Raw genomic sequence first — 19,546 nt, 5'->3', positions numbered from 1 at the left:
CATACTGAATCACTGTACAAACTGATGGCAACTGAACAAATAGTTTTGTTTTTATCATTTCTTTTTCCTAAAGAGACTGGAAGTAAGACTATTTAAATATTTGTTTAGTATTCAAATGGAATCTTTGACCACTCTTTTCTTTTTTGTTCTTGTTAACAGTTTTGGTGCTTGCTGAGAGAAAGCAAAAATAACTGTTGCTCCATTTTCATTAGTTTCTTTTAAGTTATTTCGGTGGTCTGATTGTTTTTGTTTTTGCCAATAAATTAATTGTACAATAAAGTATGTTTGTACCATTGGGGAAAAAATACTTTTTTTTTTTTTTTTTTTTTTCTCTGTCAGTTATTAATGACAATATGATGCATCTGCGCATCAGTCAGAAGCCTGTGCCATTTGAAGATGGACAGTAAATAAGTCTAAAAAAATTCCACATTTAAGCGATGAAGAGGTTTAAAGGGTTTTTGCCAGAGGACACTGAAAATTGTTTTGTCATCCTGTTGGGACGAGTTTGTTCAGCTCTAGCATTTTAGAAAGAAGTTGTGTCAGCATGTTTTCTGTTAAAAGATCAGATATTGTCAGATATTTTTCAAACTCTCAAACACATGTGTATATAGTCCTTAAAATTTACTATATCTTGTACGAAGTGCCAAACTGGAGTTCTTGAATTGTCATTTGAAGCTGCCTTCAGAAAAACGATTCTGTCCGAGTTTTAAGCCTGAGATTTGTTTTTTCCAAGTTCCTTCCTTACAGACCACAACTGTGTAGGTAAGAATAATGTATTTACTTATGGTTTAAAGTTAAGCATCTTCGGGGAATGACTGTTTTTAATGGCTTTTTTATCACAGTGTTGTGCAAAGTGATGCAAATGCATCAGCTGTTCCAAGTTCTCCAGTAAGGAGTTTTGTTTTTACTAGCCTAAATTAGCATCACAGTAAGTTCAAATAAAATGCAGTAAATTAAAGATGCAATTTGCTAATTAAGCTGTCTAAACTGTGCTAAGATTAGCTGATAAATCTCCAGCTCTACCCTCTCAATCAAATATGGACATGCATACCTAAAAAAACAAAACAAAAAAAACAACAACCCAAAAACAAATATGGAGATGGGGGAAAAAATGCTAAACCTGCGCTTTCATCATTCTCCACAAACCAACAATGGACTGATGGCTGCATCCATCATTTATATACAGTCAATGGTCTAAATATGTGAAAACTATCAAGTCAAAGAAACAAAGTTTAAACTTGAAATCTGCTTTTAAAAAACCTCTGCGTTAATATTTTTTGAACGCCCCCCCCCCACGTTATTCCTAAACATGGCATTAGAGATATTACAGACCATGTCTGCAGTAGAAAAGTATAACCATTTAAGTCAATGTAATATGACTGTAAATTAAGTACAACGATTTAGGTTTTTCTAAGAAAAGAATAGGACATATAAATATATATTTAATGGTACACTGAGTAAAATTTCACCACTAGATAGCAGTAGATTGCAGTCACGTGAATTCTGTTCTGTCAATTCAAGTAGGTAATCCCAGCTGCACCTGCAGTGAGTCTACGCTGTCAGTCTGCTGTGTATATTTACTCTGGAACAGGCTGTAAACCTTTGTGAAATGAGTCCAATACAATATGTCTTTCTTTAGTCTTTTCACTTGTTAGCTGAAGGGGAGCCATTCTCAGATGATAAAATATAAAACTTCATATCTTGAGTCTGAAGTTGCAGACACATTAAAATTTGCCTCTTTTTTTGCCTTTTACATGCAAGCCATGGAGGCTCTCTGACAGAGCTTTACCTCACATTCAGTTCTTCAGTTCACTTAAAGTGACACCACATGTCGACCCACTGTAGATCTGTTATAACCTTTAGACACAAAACTGCACCTGGAAAAAGTCACTCGTGTCACTGTAAATAATCAAGAGGCTGACTTCAAATGATATTAAACATGAGCAACATTTATTTTAGTAGTACCATAGAAATAGTTTATACACGATGACACTTCATAGACCGGAGCATGTAATCTGTAGGGTTACATCACAATAAAGTGCAAGGTTCTTCGCTCAGTGGTGGACGAAAGCAGCGCGAGCAACCACGTCAGGCAACGTCAAATCCAAGGTGCTTTTTACGTCATGTCAGCAACACTGAAGTATGGCATGAGCTCAGTGGTTATCACAAACTGTATAAAAAACTATCCTTGTTGGTCATCGAAGTGACAAATACACCCTCAAAGAATAAATATACATTCAGGTCAATGTAGAAAAATAACCACCAAAAAATACACGTTTCCTCTCCGGCTTCCTCCTCGCGTCGCCTTGTTTTTCAAGTCTTAGTAACATCACTGAAGGATGGTGAAATCCAGACATACAGAAACAAAAAAACAAACAAACCAACCAAACAAAAAACTGGGACGGGAAAGGTGTGTTAATGTGTGTGTGTAAAAGGGAAGTATTAGCCCTAAAAGCTCCACAGACAAAAGAAAAAAAGGCAACATCAGGCACTTCCATTCCCTGCAGCTCGTTGTCACACAGAGACAGTTTGAAGATCATGAGAGGCTGACCCATCAATCCTCAGTGTGATATAAACAACATGTGGACCAATGCGATGCCTCTGTGGGAGATTCCATAGATGTGACACATCACATCGGCTCCTGCGTCCCCAGTGGAAGCCTGTGGAGTCAGACTGACCTGCTGGGTCCAGAGTTAGGCTTTACTTCTTAGTTTGTTTTGAATTTGTAATACTGATCATTCAGTGTCGCTCCCTGATAACTCAAACCTTCCACTTTTGATTAACACATCGCAATCATTTGTCAAGGTTTCCATTTATTTGAGCCGCTGGCTGCTCAGCTGTCATGGAATTGATCATTTTCATCTCTTTTTAGCAGAACTGAAGCGAGGTGGTGTTTTAAAGTTTAGTTTAAAGTCATGTATGAACTGCAAAAACTCAACTTTTTCAGTCAACGTTAGAAGAAATGTTCATGGAAATGCAGACGAAAGAAGGAATCTCTAAGCAAAACCCGGTGATGAAACTAATGTAAAATAATAAGCCAAACCTACTCGGGTGACCAGAAGCCCGTCCTTATGTGGGACCGTGCAGCACTTTGATTCCTTGTCCAATCTATGCAATGATACAAACAGAACTACTGGAATAAGAGAGACATAAAAAAGAAGAATACAGGAGTATATAAAGCCCATCACATCATAGCATAAGAACAAACTTGAGCTTTCTTTTTCAGTAGTGTATTTACTTACTGGGAGAGTTGGAACATGAACAATTTATTGTATTTTTATTTTGTGGTTGGATATGAACGTTTCAGACTACCTCTCAGCATCGCTGACGTGTCCCTCACATTCAGTTTCTTGGGATCTGGTCACCCTAGCTATAGGTTAGCCTGGTCCAAAATGACCTTTTACTCATAATTACTGTGAATATATCATGTTACAGATACTTATGTTATGAGATAACCAATTATAGGTTGCTAGAGATCAGTTGGCGGCCCCTCAGACACCACCGGTCCCTCTGGAAAAATGTGCATTCTTCTACGCACATTACTTTGGGTTCCTATTGGTCTTTAGGCTGGTGTGACCGGGGATTTATACAGTTTGGAAAAGTGTTTTATAAAGCCTGCTACAGCTTCCAACATAAGAGACTCTACATGTAGTTACACCGTTTCAAATTTTAAAGTATAGACTCTCGTCCAGTTTTACATGTTAATGTCCACGTTAGTCCCTCTTTGTTTTCAGAGACCATTTGTTTAAAACTGAAAGGTTTTCCTGCATTATTAAATGACATTATCACTGGCTAAGAGCCTTAGCCGGCTGTTAGATGATGGGTTACTAATATTATCTGTTTTATTAGCCGAAAAGCACATTTTCTGAAAGTTGTGCTGGAACGCTACACGGTTGACAAAACTAAATGCATTAGCCCGGCTTTTTAGCCTTTTGGTAATTGACTTAATGAGGCATTTCCAGTTTTAAAAGAATCACATTAATGGATAAGGACAGTGCAAATGATATGATTAAAAGGGACTGAATATTGGTGCGAAACATCAGCTGGTAGCAGCTTTAAAACTTTGCCTTTGAAACTCTACCCATCAGTCTTTGCAAAGAGAGCCTCCCGGTGGACACACAAACCTCTATGATGCTAATACAGTGCAATTCCTTAATACATTCTCTCATTTAGTTTCTCATTTTGGTACAAATTTGTCACTTGTATGGTGGGCTATATGTGCGGAGATGAAGAGCTAGTTGAACAGAGAAGACTACACCGTCTTTATATCGCTATAGTAACTGTACTGGAGGAGAAAGGCATGCAGGCGGATCAAATCTTCTCTCGGAGGATTTTGAAACGCATACAAGACTAAAGCCACGTGTTGTACAGCAGTAACAGTCTATGAGTTTACAGGTTACAGGTACAGCACTGTGTGTTAGTATGGGTCTGACGCCTAAGCCCACCTCACTGAGTATGTACAAAATGTTTGAGTCCAGTCAGGCTGGCTTAGTGTGGCTCCGTTTACATGCACAGAGAACTCCTCCCTTCTCTTCCTCACATGTTTACTAATGTAGCCTGTGTGCTTCAATGACCAGGAGAGCTGTGCCAGTGGGAGCAGAGGCTCCTGGTAGGGATACCCAGGTTGAACAGGTCAAAGGGTAGAGGCCAGAAAAATTCGAACCACCTCTAAAGCTAACATGTCTAAAGCAAAAAACCAAAACAAAAAGCCCATAACTATTACACAAACATAAATGGCAAACTCAGATCACGCTGGTGGGGAGTTGTCAGTGGATTTTGCTCGTCATGGGGCAAATGGGTTTAGAGGAAAAAGACGATCTAATGTAAGGTCAAACATTTAGCCAAGAAATTTGCTCAGGCGCTAATGAAAAGTGCAATATCAAAGGAATTGGCTGTTTGACTTTCCAGTTTTGTGCTACTTTAAACTGTGAAACTACTACATATACTTCATCGCTGGAGTTCAAAAATAAAGACTCTGCATGAAAGGTAAGATCCTCTCGATTCACAGTGTTCAGTCATAACTTGGGATCCACGTAAAGTACGGAGCTCTGTGTTTCCATCACTAAAACCACGGAATTGCCTGCGGGAGCGCTACTTTACTTGTTTTCCATCATTGTCTAAATGCCTCCGGGATCAACATTTATGCAATTTCAAACAGTTACAGGGATTTTAAATCCACATGGGTCAATAATTTGGACATTTGGGACATCAAGGAGAAGAAATACTTCATTCTCAAAGCAACTAAGTTTTTGGTTTCACGGTGCCTGTCAGTACTGTCAGGTAGCCATAACCAATGACCCACCACTGACAGCTTGGATGGATTGGTGCGATCTGGCCGCTCTGCCAAACCTGGTAAACTGACTATGAAGCAGGTGACTTTTCAAATGGTTTGTCGTGGCAGAAATGTGTTTTGCATCTTTACTATACCTTGGGGTAACAAAGAAAACCCCTATCCACTACTGTGCGACTGTAGTTGTGTTTCTTTGAAAGACATCTCTAGAGGAGAGCTTTACTTTGGACATCTATGCATTAAGCAATGCCAACAATACAAGTAAACTCTGAGCCATTTTACCTCCACACATTTCCAGCTGTTTGATTCCAGATGTCTGGACATTCTTCACATTTGATCTGTCAGTGTTTCTGACTGTACCTTGGTCATGATTAGTTGAAATACTTAATGTGGCCCAGTCTTTGCTCCAGTGGCAAAGGAAAGAACAGATACCAAAATGATTTTGCCAGTATTCAATACCTCCACAGATATCCAGTACTGTCTTTTCATCACGTTTGTGTTGGACCTGTGTTTGGATAACCTCATCTCTCTCTCTGTGGAGATGTAGCTTTCCATGTTTTTCTGTTGTCTTGGTTGTCATAAAAAATGAAAATTCACTTAGAAAAATGGAGCAGAGCAAGATTTTTGCAGTTGTCCACATGACGTACCACGTGGACTTCTTCTGTGGCTGATCCACTTATTTAATGCATGAGAATGCAACGCAAGTTGTATGGTGGCCATTTTTTAAGTTTTGGTCAGAAGGTCCTTACTGTGGCCATCACTTTATTTGCTAAATTTAGGTTAGTAAGCCTCTCATTCTACTGGAACCACAACAAAATAACTTCCTTTCAGGATTTACTCAAGTTTTAAATCCTGTTCTTAATATAAACATTGATGTAATGCTCTTCTTATTCAAGGCAACTCAGTCTGATTGTAGGAAAAGTGTCAAGAACAATGAAAATAACACTTTACCTGGAGATCAGCTTATATTCAGGTGACTCTGTGCATGTAAATGTACCACTCAGAAAGTTGGGAGAGGCTGGCAATGAGACAAGCAGAGAGAGAGTGAAAACACCTACTGTGGCACCTTTTACCCACTGTGTCGGTGCCTCCAGCTCCCTCTCGCCATGCCTCCACTGCTAACCGGCCAACCCCATTTCCTGCATTCAGACTTTCAGGCCCCAGTCTCTGAAGAAGCCTTTGGCCACTCTTGACTCTCGGAAAGTCACTGTGAGGGAGTTCAGGGTGATGTCTGTGACAGTTATTTCTCCCGGACATATGACGGGTCTCCAGATATTTTCTGATGTGCTGCCCTCGTCTGGTCCCGTGGAGCTCCAGCCGTCTGTCCTCTCATGTCCTGGTTGAGGCAGGGACACAGAGGGAGAAAGGCAGAAGGTGAAAAGTGTACATTTACACTAAGACAACTACTGCATCAAGGCTGCCACTCGAGTTCTGAGTTAGCTTGCCTTGACTGATCTGTTTTGATGCATGTTATAAACTGACAGAGTGCACGTGGCTGCTTATGTTTCCCAGAAAACAGAAGAGCACACTACGGTTGGGATTACTGCACGATCATGCAGAACAGTGAATATCAACAAGACCGCTCCCTGTTACTGAACTAGGAGAGGAGGCAATCCCCGTTAAATTCAATTCAAATAGCACCAAATCACAACAAGAGTCACCTCAAGGTGCTTTATATTGTCAGGTACAGACCTTACAATAATACAGAACACCCCATCAATCACACAATCTCCTTTGACCAAGCACTTGGCAAAAGTGGGAAAGAAAAACTCCCTTTTCACAGAAAGGGGAAAAGGTGAGGGTAGAAAGAAGACAGTTTTTGGAGAGACAACAAAAGACACAAGAGAGATTAATAATAACTAATGATCACTAATTACTATAACAACTAATGACTCATAGTGAGTAAATGACAAATCAATCATCCCAAACCATCTCTCTTTATCGGGGCAAAACAATATTTATCAAACATAAACAATTTATCCATCCAGTTTCTTCCACTTATTCAAGCTTGGATCAGGGTTGCAGCAGGATAAACAGGGTATTTCCCCCTATTGTTTTCCACTTCTCTGTGGGGGTTTAAAGATACATACTCTCTCCAGCGAGTTCTGGGTCTACCCTGTGTATGTGTTATTGCAGCTGGGTGGGGAGGAGCCCAGGAGATAGCCTGAGTAGATGTGTGAAAATTTGTAACACAAACAATTGTGCATTCACAGACTTACACTGTGGCCTGGACACCCTTCTGGATAACACTAGCATTAAGAGAACAGCATGATAGTCTGCTGACAGCTGGGAGATGCTCTGTCACTACAGTATATTTACAGAACAGAGAGATGGAGGATGAAGAACAAAGACTAGAGTTACACTAGAAGTGCTGAAAGGTGGTGTAGCCCATCTTCCAGCCTATGATGGGTGGGAGAGGTGACCTTGATATGGATCAGCAGAAGAAAATGGACGGATGGTATCTCATATTGAAAAACAACTGCACATGGATGGGACTTATCGTTGATCAGAAGGACAGCAAGGTAGAAACAACAGGAACTGCAACAACAGACATGTATAGTAGGTGATTCTCAGCCACCTGTAAACGTGAGTGTGTGGTTGCTCTTCTCTCTGTGTTAGTCACTTGATTGATGGGCTTAAGCCCCTCTCCCCCTGACTCGGGTCTTTGCACTCCAAACAGCAGAACAAGCTACTTAAAACCTTAGAAAAGGACTAGTCAGTGAGGGTCGATTGGGACAAAAACAACCCGGTGTCAATGCTCGTATCAAGTTAATGTAGTCAGTTAATTAAAAAAAGCAATAACAAAGATAGACAAGTCATTCTTTTCATCTATTAAATACAGTTGCTTGTTTATTAACTGGCCATGACCTCCTGTCATTTCATGAGAGCATCCCAGAGGCAAACGCAGCTGATTAGAGTCCACTGGCTGACCAAGTGACACACATACCATTTAAAATGCCATCGCTCTCCTTTGCTGTGTTCTTCTGAGTCTCCTCTTGCTCCTCCTCCCTGTCCTCATCATCTTCCATGCTGTTCTCTTCCTCGTCCTCCTCCTCCTCGTCTTCCTCTCCATGCTCTTCCCAGTTCTCTTGTCTTGGACTTGGAGGGTTTGAGTTAAAGCATCTGAACTCCTTCGTCCTCAGTCTGTGTTGTGATTCCTGTCTGTACGGCTGATGGTCATCCTCGGAGAGCAGAGAGCGTGTCAGAGACAGACGCAGGCGCGGTGCAGGCTTTTCGGGAATCTTGTGAGCGCTGCGGAGATCCATGGTGTAGACAGTATTCTGAATCAAGATCAAACAGAAAAAGAAAAAAAGAGTAACGTCATTGTCAGGCCCCAATGAGAGAAACACAGTTTGAATTTTATATATATATAATTTTGTAATCAAATTCCAAACTTTACCTGCAGAAGGATTCTTTTGGATTTGGCTCCTTTCCTTCTGGGACCCAGAGCTCGTTCTCTCTGTTCTCTGGAAAAACCAAGCAGACCTTTGTCAGGCAGGAAAAGCATCCAAGCCAAATTGTGCGCTCTGACTCGGGGTCAGAAAGTCTGAAAAGAGCTGTACTGTAATGTTGGGAAGCTTTGAGGTACTACATTAGACAATAACCACTCAAACTACGCCATGTGTGCCATCATACATAGGGACACTGTGCATTAACAACAACACAACTGTTGCTCACCACCGAACAACTTTGGCCCCTCCCTAATTAATTCAAGCTGAAAGGTTGCGATTGTGACATTTTGGAATCACTGCAGACGCACAAATGTAAATGGTCAGAGAGGGGCTTTCAAGGAGGCTTCTAAAAATAGTCTTCCAGTGTTGCCCAAGGAGACTACCTACATGCTTTACTTCAATATTCGTCCAAAAATTATATAAAAAATTATATATGTGTGTCTGAGTGTGTGTGTGTGTGTGTGTGTGTGTGTGTGTGTGTATGTTGTTTAGCAATTCTCCTTTCAGAAATCACCAACATGTATATGATTATAGAACCAAGTACCAATTTAGAGGTTATACAAACAAATAAGAAGAAATCTTATGTCTTATTTCAAATGTCATAGTTAAATGCAAATTTCTGTCTATGTTTTTATATGTGCTTTTTGATGATTTATAATGATTTGTAAATCCAAATAACTGAATTCTACATGTGTATAAAATCAAGCCCCTCAGCATGCAGACTGCTTTTACAAACATTGAAAGAATGGGTCGCTCTCAGTGAATTCCAGGATCGTACTGTGATAGGATGAAACCTGTGCAACGAGTCCAGTCGTGGAATTTTCTTGCTATTAAATGTTCCACAGTCAACTGTTAGTGTTATTATAACAAAGTGGAAGCGACTGGAGGAAACAATGACAACTCAGCCAAGAAAAATCAGCAGTGCGGTAGCAGTGCGGTCAGCAGATGCTGAGGCACATACTGCACAGAGATCACCTACTTTCTGCAGAGTCAGTCGCTACAGACCTCTAAACTTCATGTGGCCTTTAGATTAGCTCAAGAACAGTGTGTAGAGAGCTTCATGGAATGGTTTTCCAGGGTCAAGCAGATACATCCAAGCCTTACATCACCAAGCCCAATGCAAAGCGTTGAATAAGGATGTGTAAAGCACCCTGCCACTGGACTCTAGAGCAGCCCAGACCCTTTGCATCTCTAAATCCCTATTCTCTGTCTAGTAAACCAATGGACAAGTCTGGGTTTGGTGACTGCCTGGAGATCAGTACTTTGTGCATTGTGCCAAGTGACAACGTCCAGGCCTTCTCATCCAGCATCATTGTCTGATCTCACAAATGCCCTTCTGGAAGAATTATCAAACATTCCTATAAACACGCTCATAAAACTTGTGGAAAGCCATCCCAGAAGATCTGAAGCTGCTGAAGCTACAGAGGGTGGGCAAACATCATATTAAACCCTATAGATTAAGAATGGGATGTGAGTCAAGTTTATATGTGCGTGAAGGCAGATGAACAAATACTTTTGGCAATATAGTAAAACTGCTGGATTATCAGATTCAGAGTGTATGCAACTGCCAACTTGACCCCATTCAAGTGCAGACAGATATCAGACTGATAACACACTGCCTCCAAGGGGAAACCCTAAAAATATAATTTGTATCTATATACGTATATATATGCACACATTTATAAACAAAAATTAGACTCTGCATGTCAGTTTGTGTTAAATAAAGGAGCAAAGTACAAAGGTGAAAAAATAAATGACAAATGGTGGCTGAAGGCAGCCTTACTTCTCTTCGTAGGCCTGAACCAAGCGCCGGTCCAGAATGTGTTCCTCAGGTTCCCAAGTGCTGTACCTGTAGGAGGATGCAAAACATATATAAAAGCTTTCTTCGTTTTTCAATGACCTCCATAAATAATTTATTATTATAATCATTTAGGTAATTAAAATCAGTCTGTTGATTCATTTAAAAACAAGGCCAAAGTGCTGACACAGTGTCTTTATTGTATTTCTAAATCAGAAAAACAAACTTTAGAACTCTAGTTAAAATAAATTCTTGCCCTGGTGTAACTTTTCAAAACTGCATTTCTATATTTTTTAGTATGTTGATATTTACAACATTAAAACCACTGACAGCTTAAGTGAAAAACACTGATCGTCTGCATACAATAAAAAGTTCTTCTGGGAACCCTTAGATTTTAACATTCATGTGGATGTCACCTGACACGTACCACCCACGTAAATATTGCTCCATGGTAACTACACTCCCTGACGATAGCGGCTTACCCCGGGAGAATAATGTGCCCGTGCACACTGCAAAAATTGCTCAGGAATGACTCGAGGAACACGACAAAGATCCCAAAGCGTTCACCCCCTCCATGCTCCCAAGATCTCAATACAATCGAACAAGAGGACCTACCCTACAACCCAAACAGGGCCCAAAGAAGGACACTCCCAGAGATCCTGTGTCCATGCCCCAATGGGTGGCAGCACTAAGGGGACCTACAGAGTATCAGGCAGGTGGTTTTAATGCTGTCGTGGGTCAGAGTATACACAACCCCATTCCCACAAAGTCAATACACAAAAAAATCCCATTTAAAACCTGCATTTAAGTTGAAATAAAACAAGGACGACATATTGAATGTTTAATTGATCGAGAGGTTTTTATTATTATAAAACCCAATTCTCATTTTAAATTCATGCATGGTGTCAGTAACATATTTCAATAAAAGCTGGATCATAAGGATGAGCACCACTGTGTTCTTTTAACAACACTAACTGTTTAGGGACTGAGAAAAGCAGCTGCTGTAGTCAAGAAAGGAAAGTATTTACCCACTGTTGCTTGATATATAACTCCTTCCTCTTGCTTTTTAATATGTCTCTATGGCTCTTTAATAATGATGGCTCTTTATTAGAAACTGATTCTGCTGTAATACATGTCAAAACAGTTTGTTACTCTCTTCTACAATAAAACAGCCCGTCCCTGAAGAAGTAGTGGTCTGGATGGTAGTATACATAGATTGCTCCAAAATCTATAGTATGGTTCAGCATTAATGGTGCCTTAGCAGAAGTGCAGATTAAATGTGCCACTGTACATCTTGTTGTGCTCATAACAAACCAAACAGTTCCTCTACCTTTTAGCCTGGAGGACACAGCAGCCATAATTTCAAGAAAGAATTTTAAATTCTGCCTTATCAGACCGTAAAACAAATTTTCCCTTTGCCTCAGTCCATCCAAAGTGAGTTTACGTCTAGAGAAAGTGACAGTTTGAAGATTTTCACAATAAGACTGTGTCAATCTTTAATCCAGAGCTATCTAAGAGCCTGATAACTATGGTCATTCAATACAGGTTCTCCCCTGCATAGCTTTTCTCTGAATACCATCCATCCATTCTCTTCTGCTTATCCTTGTCAGGGTCGTAGGGGGTGGAGCCTATCCCAGGTACCATAGAGCAAGAGGGAGGGTACACCCTGGACAGGTCGCCAGTCCGTCACAGGGTTAACACATAGAGAGAGACAATCATTCCCAGCTATGGGCACTTTAGAATCATTAATTAACCTAACCCCACTAACTGCGTTCTTAGGAAGGCAGAGTACCCAGGGAGAACATGCAAACTCCACACAGGAAGGCCCGAGCCAGATGGTAGCCTGGTGGAATGGAACTCAGGACCTTCTTGCTGTGAGGCTACAGTGCTAATCACCACGCCACACCATATGTGATGAAATCCTCTAATTCTCTGAAATTTTGCTCTGACAAACATTCTTACAGTGTCAAAATGCCAAAGCACAGACCTCGCCTATAGGATGTCCTATTATCCAATCATACTGCTACTGTACATTAACTGATTTGTCATGAGATCATCCTGTTTTTGTTGTCCCTGTTTCAACTTTTCTGAAAGATGCAGCTTGCATCCAATTGAAAATGGGCATGTTTTTCAACAAATTACTACATTTCTAATTTCACAACATCTGATGCATTGTTTATATACACTTTTAAAAAGATAAATATGATTGATTGCAATGTTGAACAGTGTGTTTATGTGGAGAGTAAGTCTTGGCCCAACTGGCATTTCTTCACATTTTGCTAGGAATATGAGAAACAGGTGCTGGAAATTATTGTAACATGTGCAACAATGCACAGAAATTCAGTCTGTAGTCAAAATCTAAGTTTGCACACTTTTAACAAGCCATAAGGTCCATATATAATATGACCAACTTTATTCTTCATATAGTTTGAAGTGTTTTGGGCAAGCTTTCTTGTAATGTTTTAAACTTTAGGAATAGCTCTCCGGGCTTCTTGAAGGATACTCCAAAGCTCTTTTTTGGATGCTAGTTGTGTTTTACCTTCAGAAAGCCAAAGGACTACTGTTCAAAACCACTTTCAAAAAGTTACAGGCAAAACTGGGTCCTGTTAAGTACAATATTAAAAAAAAAAAAAAAAAAAAAAAAGAGGGCTGGCTCAAGACTTTTGCAGACCACTCTGTGAGTCACATTCAGTTCCATTTCATGTTATCCATCTTATTCTTCTAATCTACATACTCACTTTGGAGGCCATCCTTTCCACTTCAGCAGATACTCCACATTCCCCTGTGGAGACAAAGTTTCAGAGCAGCTTCAAATAGAGAGTAGTGTTTGTCCCCCCCCCTGTTTTGAACTGTTTAAGTAATTGAAGAAACAAATTACAAGCCAAAAAAAACAAAAAACAAAAAACAAAACTTTCTGCTCTTCTCCTCCACACAGTGGATCTTGTGACCTACTGTGAGTGCCTTCACCTCCAGGTTGGGAACCACTGCCAAGGACAATGAAATCAGCCCATCAACAATTACCTCATCTCTCAGATGCACAACTTAAGGGAGTGCATCGCTATTCTGTGCAGCATTTTCACATTTAAACTGATTTAACTGCCTGGATGTGATATCGCGGGGCCAGGCAGTTAGATTTGATGGTATCAGGTTGTTCAGGTCAAAATGTCAAACACATAAAGGTTGTAACTGTCAGGGCTCTGTGTGCAGGCGGATGGAGAGGAGGATCCAAATGAGAGACTCTGACACTGAATACAACTCAAAACCTCAGCTTTATTGCTGGCATGAAGACAAAACATGAAGTGACCACTGAATACTGAGAACAGAAACACACAGGCATAATCTGATGGTACGACGCGACACTGAGCACAGGAAAACACAGGGCTAATATACACAGGGTGGTAATCAGGGAATGGGCAACAGGAGGGAGACACAGCTGGGAGAAATTGGACTATACGAGACAGGGGAGCAGTAGAACTGAACACACTCACATGAGACACAGACCTTCACAATAAAACAGGAAACCACTAAAGAAGGACGCAGACAGAATATAACACATGCAACTCAAATACATGAAACAACAAATCCTTAAACACGGATAAACAGAAACATGTAACTCTAATAATAATAATAATAATAATAGAAACAAAACAATCATTCAAAACCAAAAGAACTCAAAATGCTGGGTCGAACCTGACCCAGAACCGTGACAGTACCCCCCCCCCCCCCTCCAAGGGCTGGTTCCCGACAGCCCTAAACAAAAAAAAACAAAACAAAACAACAGAGCACCAGACCAGGGCGGGCGAGGGGGTCCAGGAAGGAGGGTCCAAAACAAAAAACAAGGAGCACAAGAGTCCAAGAACACAGGAAAACAGATCAAAACCAAACTAGAGCTGAACCGGAGTCCATGAAAAGTTCAGGGGGTCGACCCGGAGGTCGACAGCACAAGGGCCAAAACAGTTCAGGGGACCGACCGTGCGGACAGCAGCGGTGGCAACACCGATGAAGCAAATCCAGGGGCCGGCCACGCGGAAAGCAGTGGCGGCGACAAAGCAGGTCCGGATGCTGACCGCAAAGCCAGCGACGAACTCTCTCCGGGGGCCGGCCTCCACGGCCATAACGCACAACTAGAGGCCTGGAAAGCGGCCGGCAGACGCGTGGTGGAACAGGCCAAGCTGGATCCGATGATGGTGTGGCAACCGCAGGACCAGATGAGGCTGGACCAGGCGTGGAGGAGGCTTGACCACAGAGGCGGAACCTGACGGCAGCGTGGTGGCTGCGGAACCTGACGGCGATGCTGCAGGCGGTGATGCTGCAGGTAACAATGTGGATGCTGCAGGCGGTGATGCTGCAGGCGACTATGTGGAAGTAGCTGATGATGATGCTGCTGCAGGTGATGGTGTAGAAGTCGCAGGGGATGATACAGCAGGTGATGGCTGAACATACTTCCCCGGACCGTCAGCAGACATGAGGATGTGCTGGCTGGGTCCTCCAGGACCCCCAGCAGACGAGGCGCGGTGCTGGACGGGCTCCTCGGGCCCTCCAGCTGACGAGGCACGAGGCTGGACGGGCGCCTCGGGCTCTCCAGCTGGAGCAGATGCAGGGCCAGAGCCAATTGGGACCCCTGGCTGAGGGTGAAGATGAGTGGCTGACTGAATGGGTGAAAGCACTGGGGCCTGAACTGATGACAAAGTTAATGATTCCTCTACCAGCTGAGCTACTGACTGGGCTGTGGACTGTAACAAAGTTTGTAGTAAGTCTGGTTTTGGTAATGACTGAGCTATGGGTAGCGGGGCTGAATGTGGTGGAGACTGAGCTAGGGACTGCAATAGAGGTTGTAGTGACGGTGGTTGTGAAGGTGACTGAGCTAATCCTCCTGAGCCTTCTGAACATGAGAAAAACTGCTGGACGGGCTCACCTGAGCCTCCAGCGGACACAGGAACAGGTGCTGGCACCAGCTGAACACCAGCCCCTCCCACCCGAGGAACTGAAATGGGTGGAGGGGAACGCTGGGCCCCGAGCTACCCTGGGAGCAGGAACAGGAGGAGAGAGAGAAGCTCAGGAACGGCCTCAAAAAGCACAATATTGCCAACTGGGTCTGGGCATATAGTCTTTGCAGAGTGGGCAACCTCAGACACATCCAACAGGGATACAGAACAGTCCCTAGGAGGAGCCACAGTCTTAATAGATTGTAGAAAGGGGCAACTAGGGAGCAGACAGCCTCTTCCTTCAGAGAGCCCAAGTTACAGCCTGCAATCTCCGTCCCTACCAACTGCCTGTGCCCTTGATGAAAAGTACATGGCTGAAAAGCTGACTTAGAAACATTAACCACCTCCCTTTCAGCTGACTTGAAAACAGAACTTGCAGCCTCCGGAAATTTCACAGCAGTCCGAAAATTTCTCCCCCCAGATTCAAGTAAAGTAGTCTTAGTCATTTTAACACTGGGTTCAGATTGTGCCGAATGAAAACCGGTTCTTAAATCCTCAGAGCAGGAGTTCACAGAGTTAACAAACACAGACTCAACTACCTCTAAGTTAGCAGATTTAGATTCACTTGCATGGCAGGTAGCCTTCAGGGTCTTAGGGGTGGATTTATTGTTCGTTACATTCATGAGTTCAGGAGGAGCATGAGAAAAACAGTCTGTTGCTCACCACTGCTGATTGTCCAGAGGAAGCGGAGCGACGGCTGCGTGAGCGTCGCTCACTCTGGGAGGAGGGAGGTAAGCCAGACTGCGAATCCTCCTGCAAACCGGACCGAAAGTCTTTCGGTGGGCCGGGCTGGGACGAAGAAGCGGGAAGTTTGTGTAGCTCCGAACGTGGAAGTCCCAAAAACAAAGCAAAGGACTGCAGTGGAGTAAGCCCAGTGTCTTCCACCACATAATCCTTCTTTCGCCACTGCTTGCCCCTCCTGCAGGGCCTGAATTCCAAGAGCAGCGGCAGAGTGACACCAAAAAACTGAGGAGCTGCTGCCTTTGAGAGAGAGCACTTGCCCCCTCGCATCCCTGACGGAACAACTGATGGAACGGCGGTAGCCATCGCAGTTTGGAAGCTGCGGGGCCCACCCAGAGCCAAACAAGACCCATCAAAGGGTGACTCGTGCTCCCAGGTACACCTAGCCTCCTGCCTCTCCCTCTCCTTGAGGAAGGTAGAAACTGCGGGTCGCCGATACCACACGGAGTCCGCTGGATCCATTACTGGTCGCGTCGTTCTGTCAGGGCTCTGTGTGCAGGCGGATGGAGAGGAGGATCCAAATGCGAGACTCGGACACTGAATACAACTCAAAACCTCAGCTTTATTGCTGGCATGAAGACAAAACATGAAGTGACTGCTGAATACTGAGAACAGAAACACACAGGCATAATCTGATGGTACGACACGACACTGAGCACAGGAAAACACAGGGCTAATATACACAGGGTGGTAATCAGGGAATGGGCAACAGGAGGGAGACACAGCTGGGAGAAATTGGACTATACGAGACAGGGGAGCAGTAGAACTGAACACACTCACATGAGACACAGACCTTCACAATAAAACAGGAAACAAGAAACCACTAAACAAAGACGCAGACAGAGAGGCAGACAGAATATAACACATGCAACTCAAACAATACATGAAACAACAAATCCTTAAACACGGATAAACAAAAAACATGGAACTCTAATAATAATAATCATCATAGCATCAGAGAAACAAAACAATCATTCAAAAATAAACCAAAACATAAGAACTCAAAATGCTGGGTCGAACCTGACCCAGAACCGTGACAGTAACTTTTCCATCAGTGTCTTGGATTTCATTGAAATGTGCAGTTTGCTACAACCAGAGGTGGTTTCTTTCTTTGTGGTACATAGTAAGTTTGTCTCTTTTAAGCTTTTATGTGTGAAACTATATAAACAACATTAGAAATCCTAAATGTCACACATTATACAAGTATATCACATGAAAACACAGTAGCATGACTACAAATCTGAAATGGAACAAATCAAACTTGAAATTAGTTTATTTAATGATTATCTGTTATTTCTTATCTATTTCAGGCCTCGTCGCATTCTCGTTAAATGTGCAGGAAGATGTTGCCATGATGTCATCAGAAGATATCTATAATTAACACAATTCAAAATGTATTGTATGTTTTCCACATACTAGCGAATCTACTCAGATTAGTCATCCTCTGTGACATCATCCAATAATAACTTCCAGGCTCTCAACGGTATTCTCAGTCGGTGAAATCACCGCTTTTCCCCGACTTCATTTTAATCACTAGTTACACATACACAAAAAAAGACTGTATGATTAAAAGCACCTCTTATGTTTGACTGTAATAAATACATTTATTACCTATCATTTCTAAACCTTGTAATAAGATCACATAAATATTAGAGCCAATATAGAATTTAAAGACTGATACTGATATTTGATGTTTTAAATATCTGATATATTGGCCAACATATCAACATACGACTACTATACTAATACTACTACAATATACTACACAAGAAATGACTTTAATGTTAGTCGTTATTTATGAATACAGTTTAAAAATAATCTTGTTTTATTGTCACAAGTTGGGGATTATACATGTGCTGCGAGCCTGATGCACTCAGATCCACTGGTTGCTGGTTGTTGTTATGATGTTGCAGAGAACTCTGTTGGATAAACTATGCAACATTAACAGTTACAACATGGATGAAGGTTCTCTCATCTCTTCTTCACTTTTTACATTTTCATTCCTTGACTGCTATAAATGCTGATTCTGACATATCAGCAAATCGCTAATTTCACTTGGGAAACAAGTATGTAAGTGGATCTTTAGCATTGTATTTATATTCTGTATATTAGTTGTTGACACTGGTGGAAACCACTAGTTTCACCCCCCCCCCTCCACTCCTGTGCCCTGCGAGTAAACAAAGGCGTCGCGCCTGCACATGTCAATACAACACGGTAACTTAGACCCAAACACAATTAGCGAGCAAATGGGCCCAAAGGCAGAGTATTTTGGGGTTGATAGCGCGTCCTCCTTCAAGCCTTATAAGCCAAACACCTGACACTTTAAGCTGTAGTACAGGAACAACAGTCTCCGTGTCAAATTAAAGGGACATCCCCCGCTCACCTGCTCCCTCAATACACTCCGCAATTAGATAACCAGCTTAGAAACGCTGCTCTCCTCGTTTAATCTCCAAAGCTTTCATTAGCATCTTTAAAGTAGCATTCTGGTTCACCAAAAGAAAAAAAAAGCGTGTCTCCTTAAAGTGCTGAGAGCTAGAGAGGCTGATAATTTGGCCGCATTTTGTTTTTTACACGCTTACCTTTCTAACTCTTTTCTTGACGATTGATTCCACTGCAAACACTTGCTCTCCGATCGCTGACAGCTCCATCTCTTCGCACGCCGCCGTCCGCTGGCTTTTAACTGTCAAAGTAACGTCCCTCTCCCCGACAAACTAAGCTAACGTTAACTGCGTATGACAGCCCTCCCTCGGATACGTCTTCTTCCACGCGTGTCTCCTTCGGCTGCCTCGTTTTCCTGAAAGTTTAAAGGCCCATTTATCCAGAGCGACTTCCTTTTGCTGGCTCTTTCCATGCGTCCAGTGACTTTACAAAATCTGCGACACATCTGCACACCGCTTCGCGCGCGCCCGCTCTGGCCCAAAGCGCGTTTCCGGCGCGCGCCACCAGCTTCCCCATCATCCTTATTATGCAGCGTGTATACGGATACCAAAGACGGTGATAGTACTTTCCCCCTCTGCTTCACTTAAAGCAGCAGCACCGTAGTATAAACAGTCATTCTTTTATTATAATATTTATGATATAATATCGTTATTACATGTATGGAAGCTGCTCATTTTTAAGTATGCACTTAAAGTAAGCCAGCTTTCAAAGGGTTAGTACCTGAGGTGTAGAGGAATAAACGAACATTAGCTTGGCATTTCTTGAGTCTGTACTTTTATTGTGACATATCTGATCACAGAATTATGACGTTGATCTTGGTGAGAGGGTCCTTTTAGTGTTT

At 42.3% G+C, this 19,546-nt stretch overlaps 1 protein-coding gene across 1 annotated transcript; it reads right to left on the bottom strand.

Moving 5' to 3' along the window:
- Positions 1 to 1,928: 1,928 nt before the first annotated feature.
- Positions 1,929 to 19,201, bottom strand: cbx7b (chromobox homolog 7b). Its single transcript, XM_040036895.1, has 6 exons — positions 18,846 to 19,201; positions 13,279 to 13,322; positions 10,526 to 10,591; positions 8,691 to 8,757; positions 8,238 to 8,571; positions 1,929 to 6,626 (listed from the first exon to the last, which is right to left on the bottom strand). The coding sequence occupies exons 1-6, from the start codon at positions 18,912 to 18,914 to the stop codon at positions 6,436 to 6,438; spliced, it is 771 nt and encodes a 256-aa protein (XP_039892829.1). The 5' UTR covers positions 18,915 to 19,201; the 3' UTR covers positions 1,929 to 6,435.
- Between the last annotated feature and the right edge of the window lie 345 nt (positions 19,202 to 19,546).

This window comes from Simochromis diagramma, unplaced genomic scaffold (assembly GCF_900408965.1).
Source record: "Simochromis diagramma unplaced genomic scaffold, fSimDia1.1 OVJJ01000371.1, whole genome shotgun sequence".
Lineage (NCBI taxonomy): Eukaryota > Metazoa > Chordata > Actinopteri > Cichliformes > Cichlidae > Simochromis > Simochromis diagramma.
Note: the sequence above shows the minus strand (reverse complement) of the source record. Positions and strands in the feature narration are given on the sequence as shown.

Excerpts from the sequence above, each read along its gene's own strand:
- cbx7b (XM_040036895.1), bottom strand. The coding sequence starts at position 18,914 with ATGGAGCTGTCAGCGATCGGAGAGCAAGTGTTTGCAGTGGAATCAATC. Across the intron at positions 10,592-13,278 it reads TGGAAAGGATGGCCTCCAAA|GTACAGCACTTGGGAACCTG; the intron begins GTGAGTATGTAG and ends ATCCTCCTACAG. Across the intron at positions 6,627-8,237 it reads GAGCGATGGCATTTTAAATG|GACATGAGAGGACAGACGGC; the intron begins GTATGTGTGTCA and ends TGCCTCAACCAG.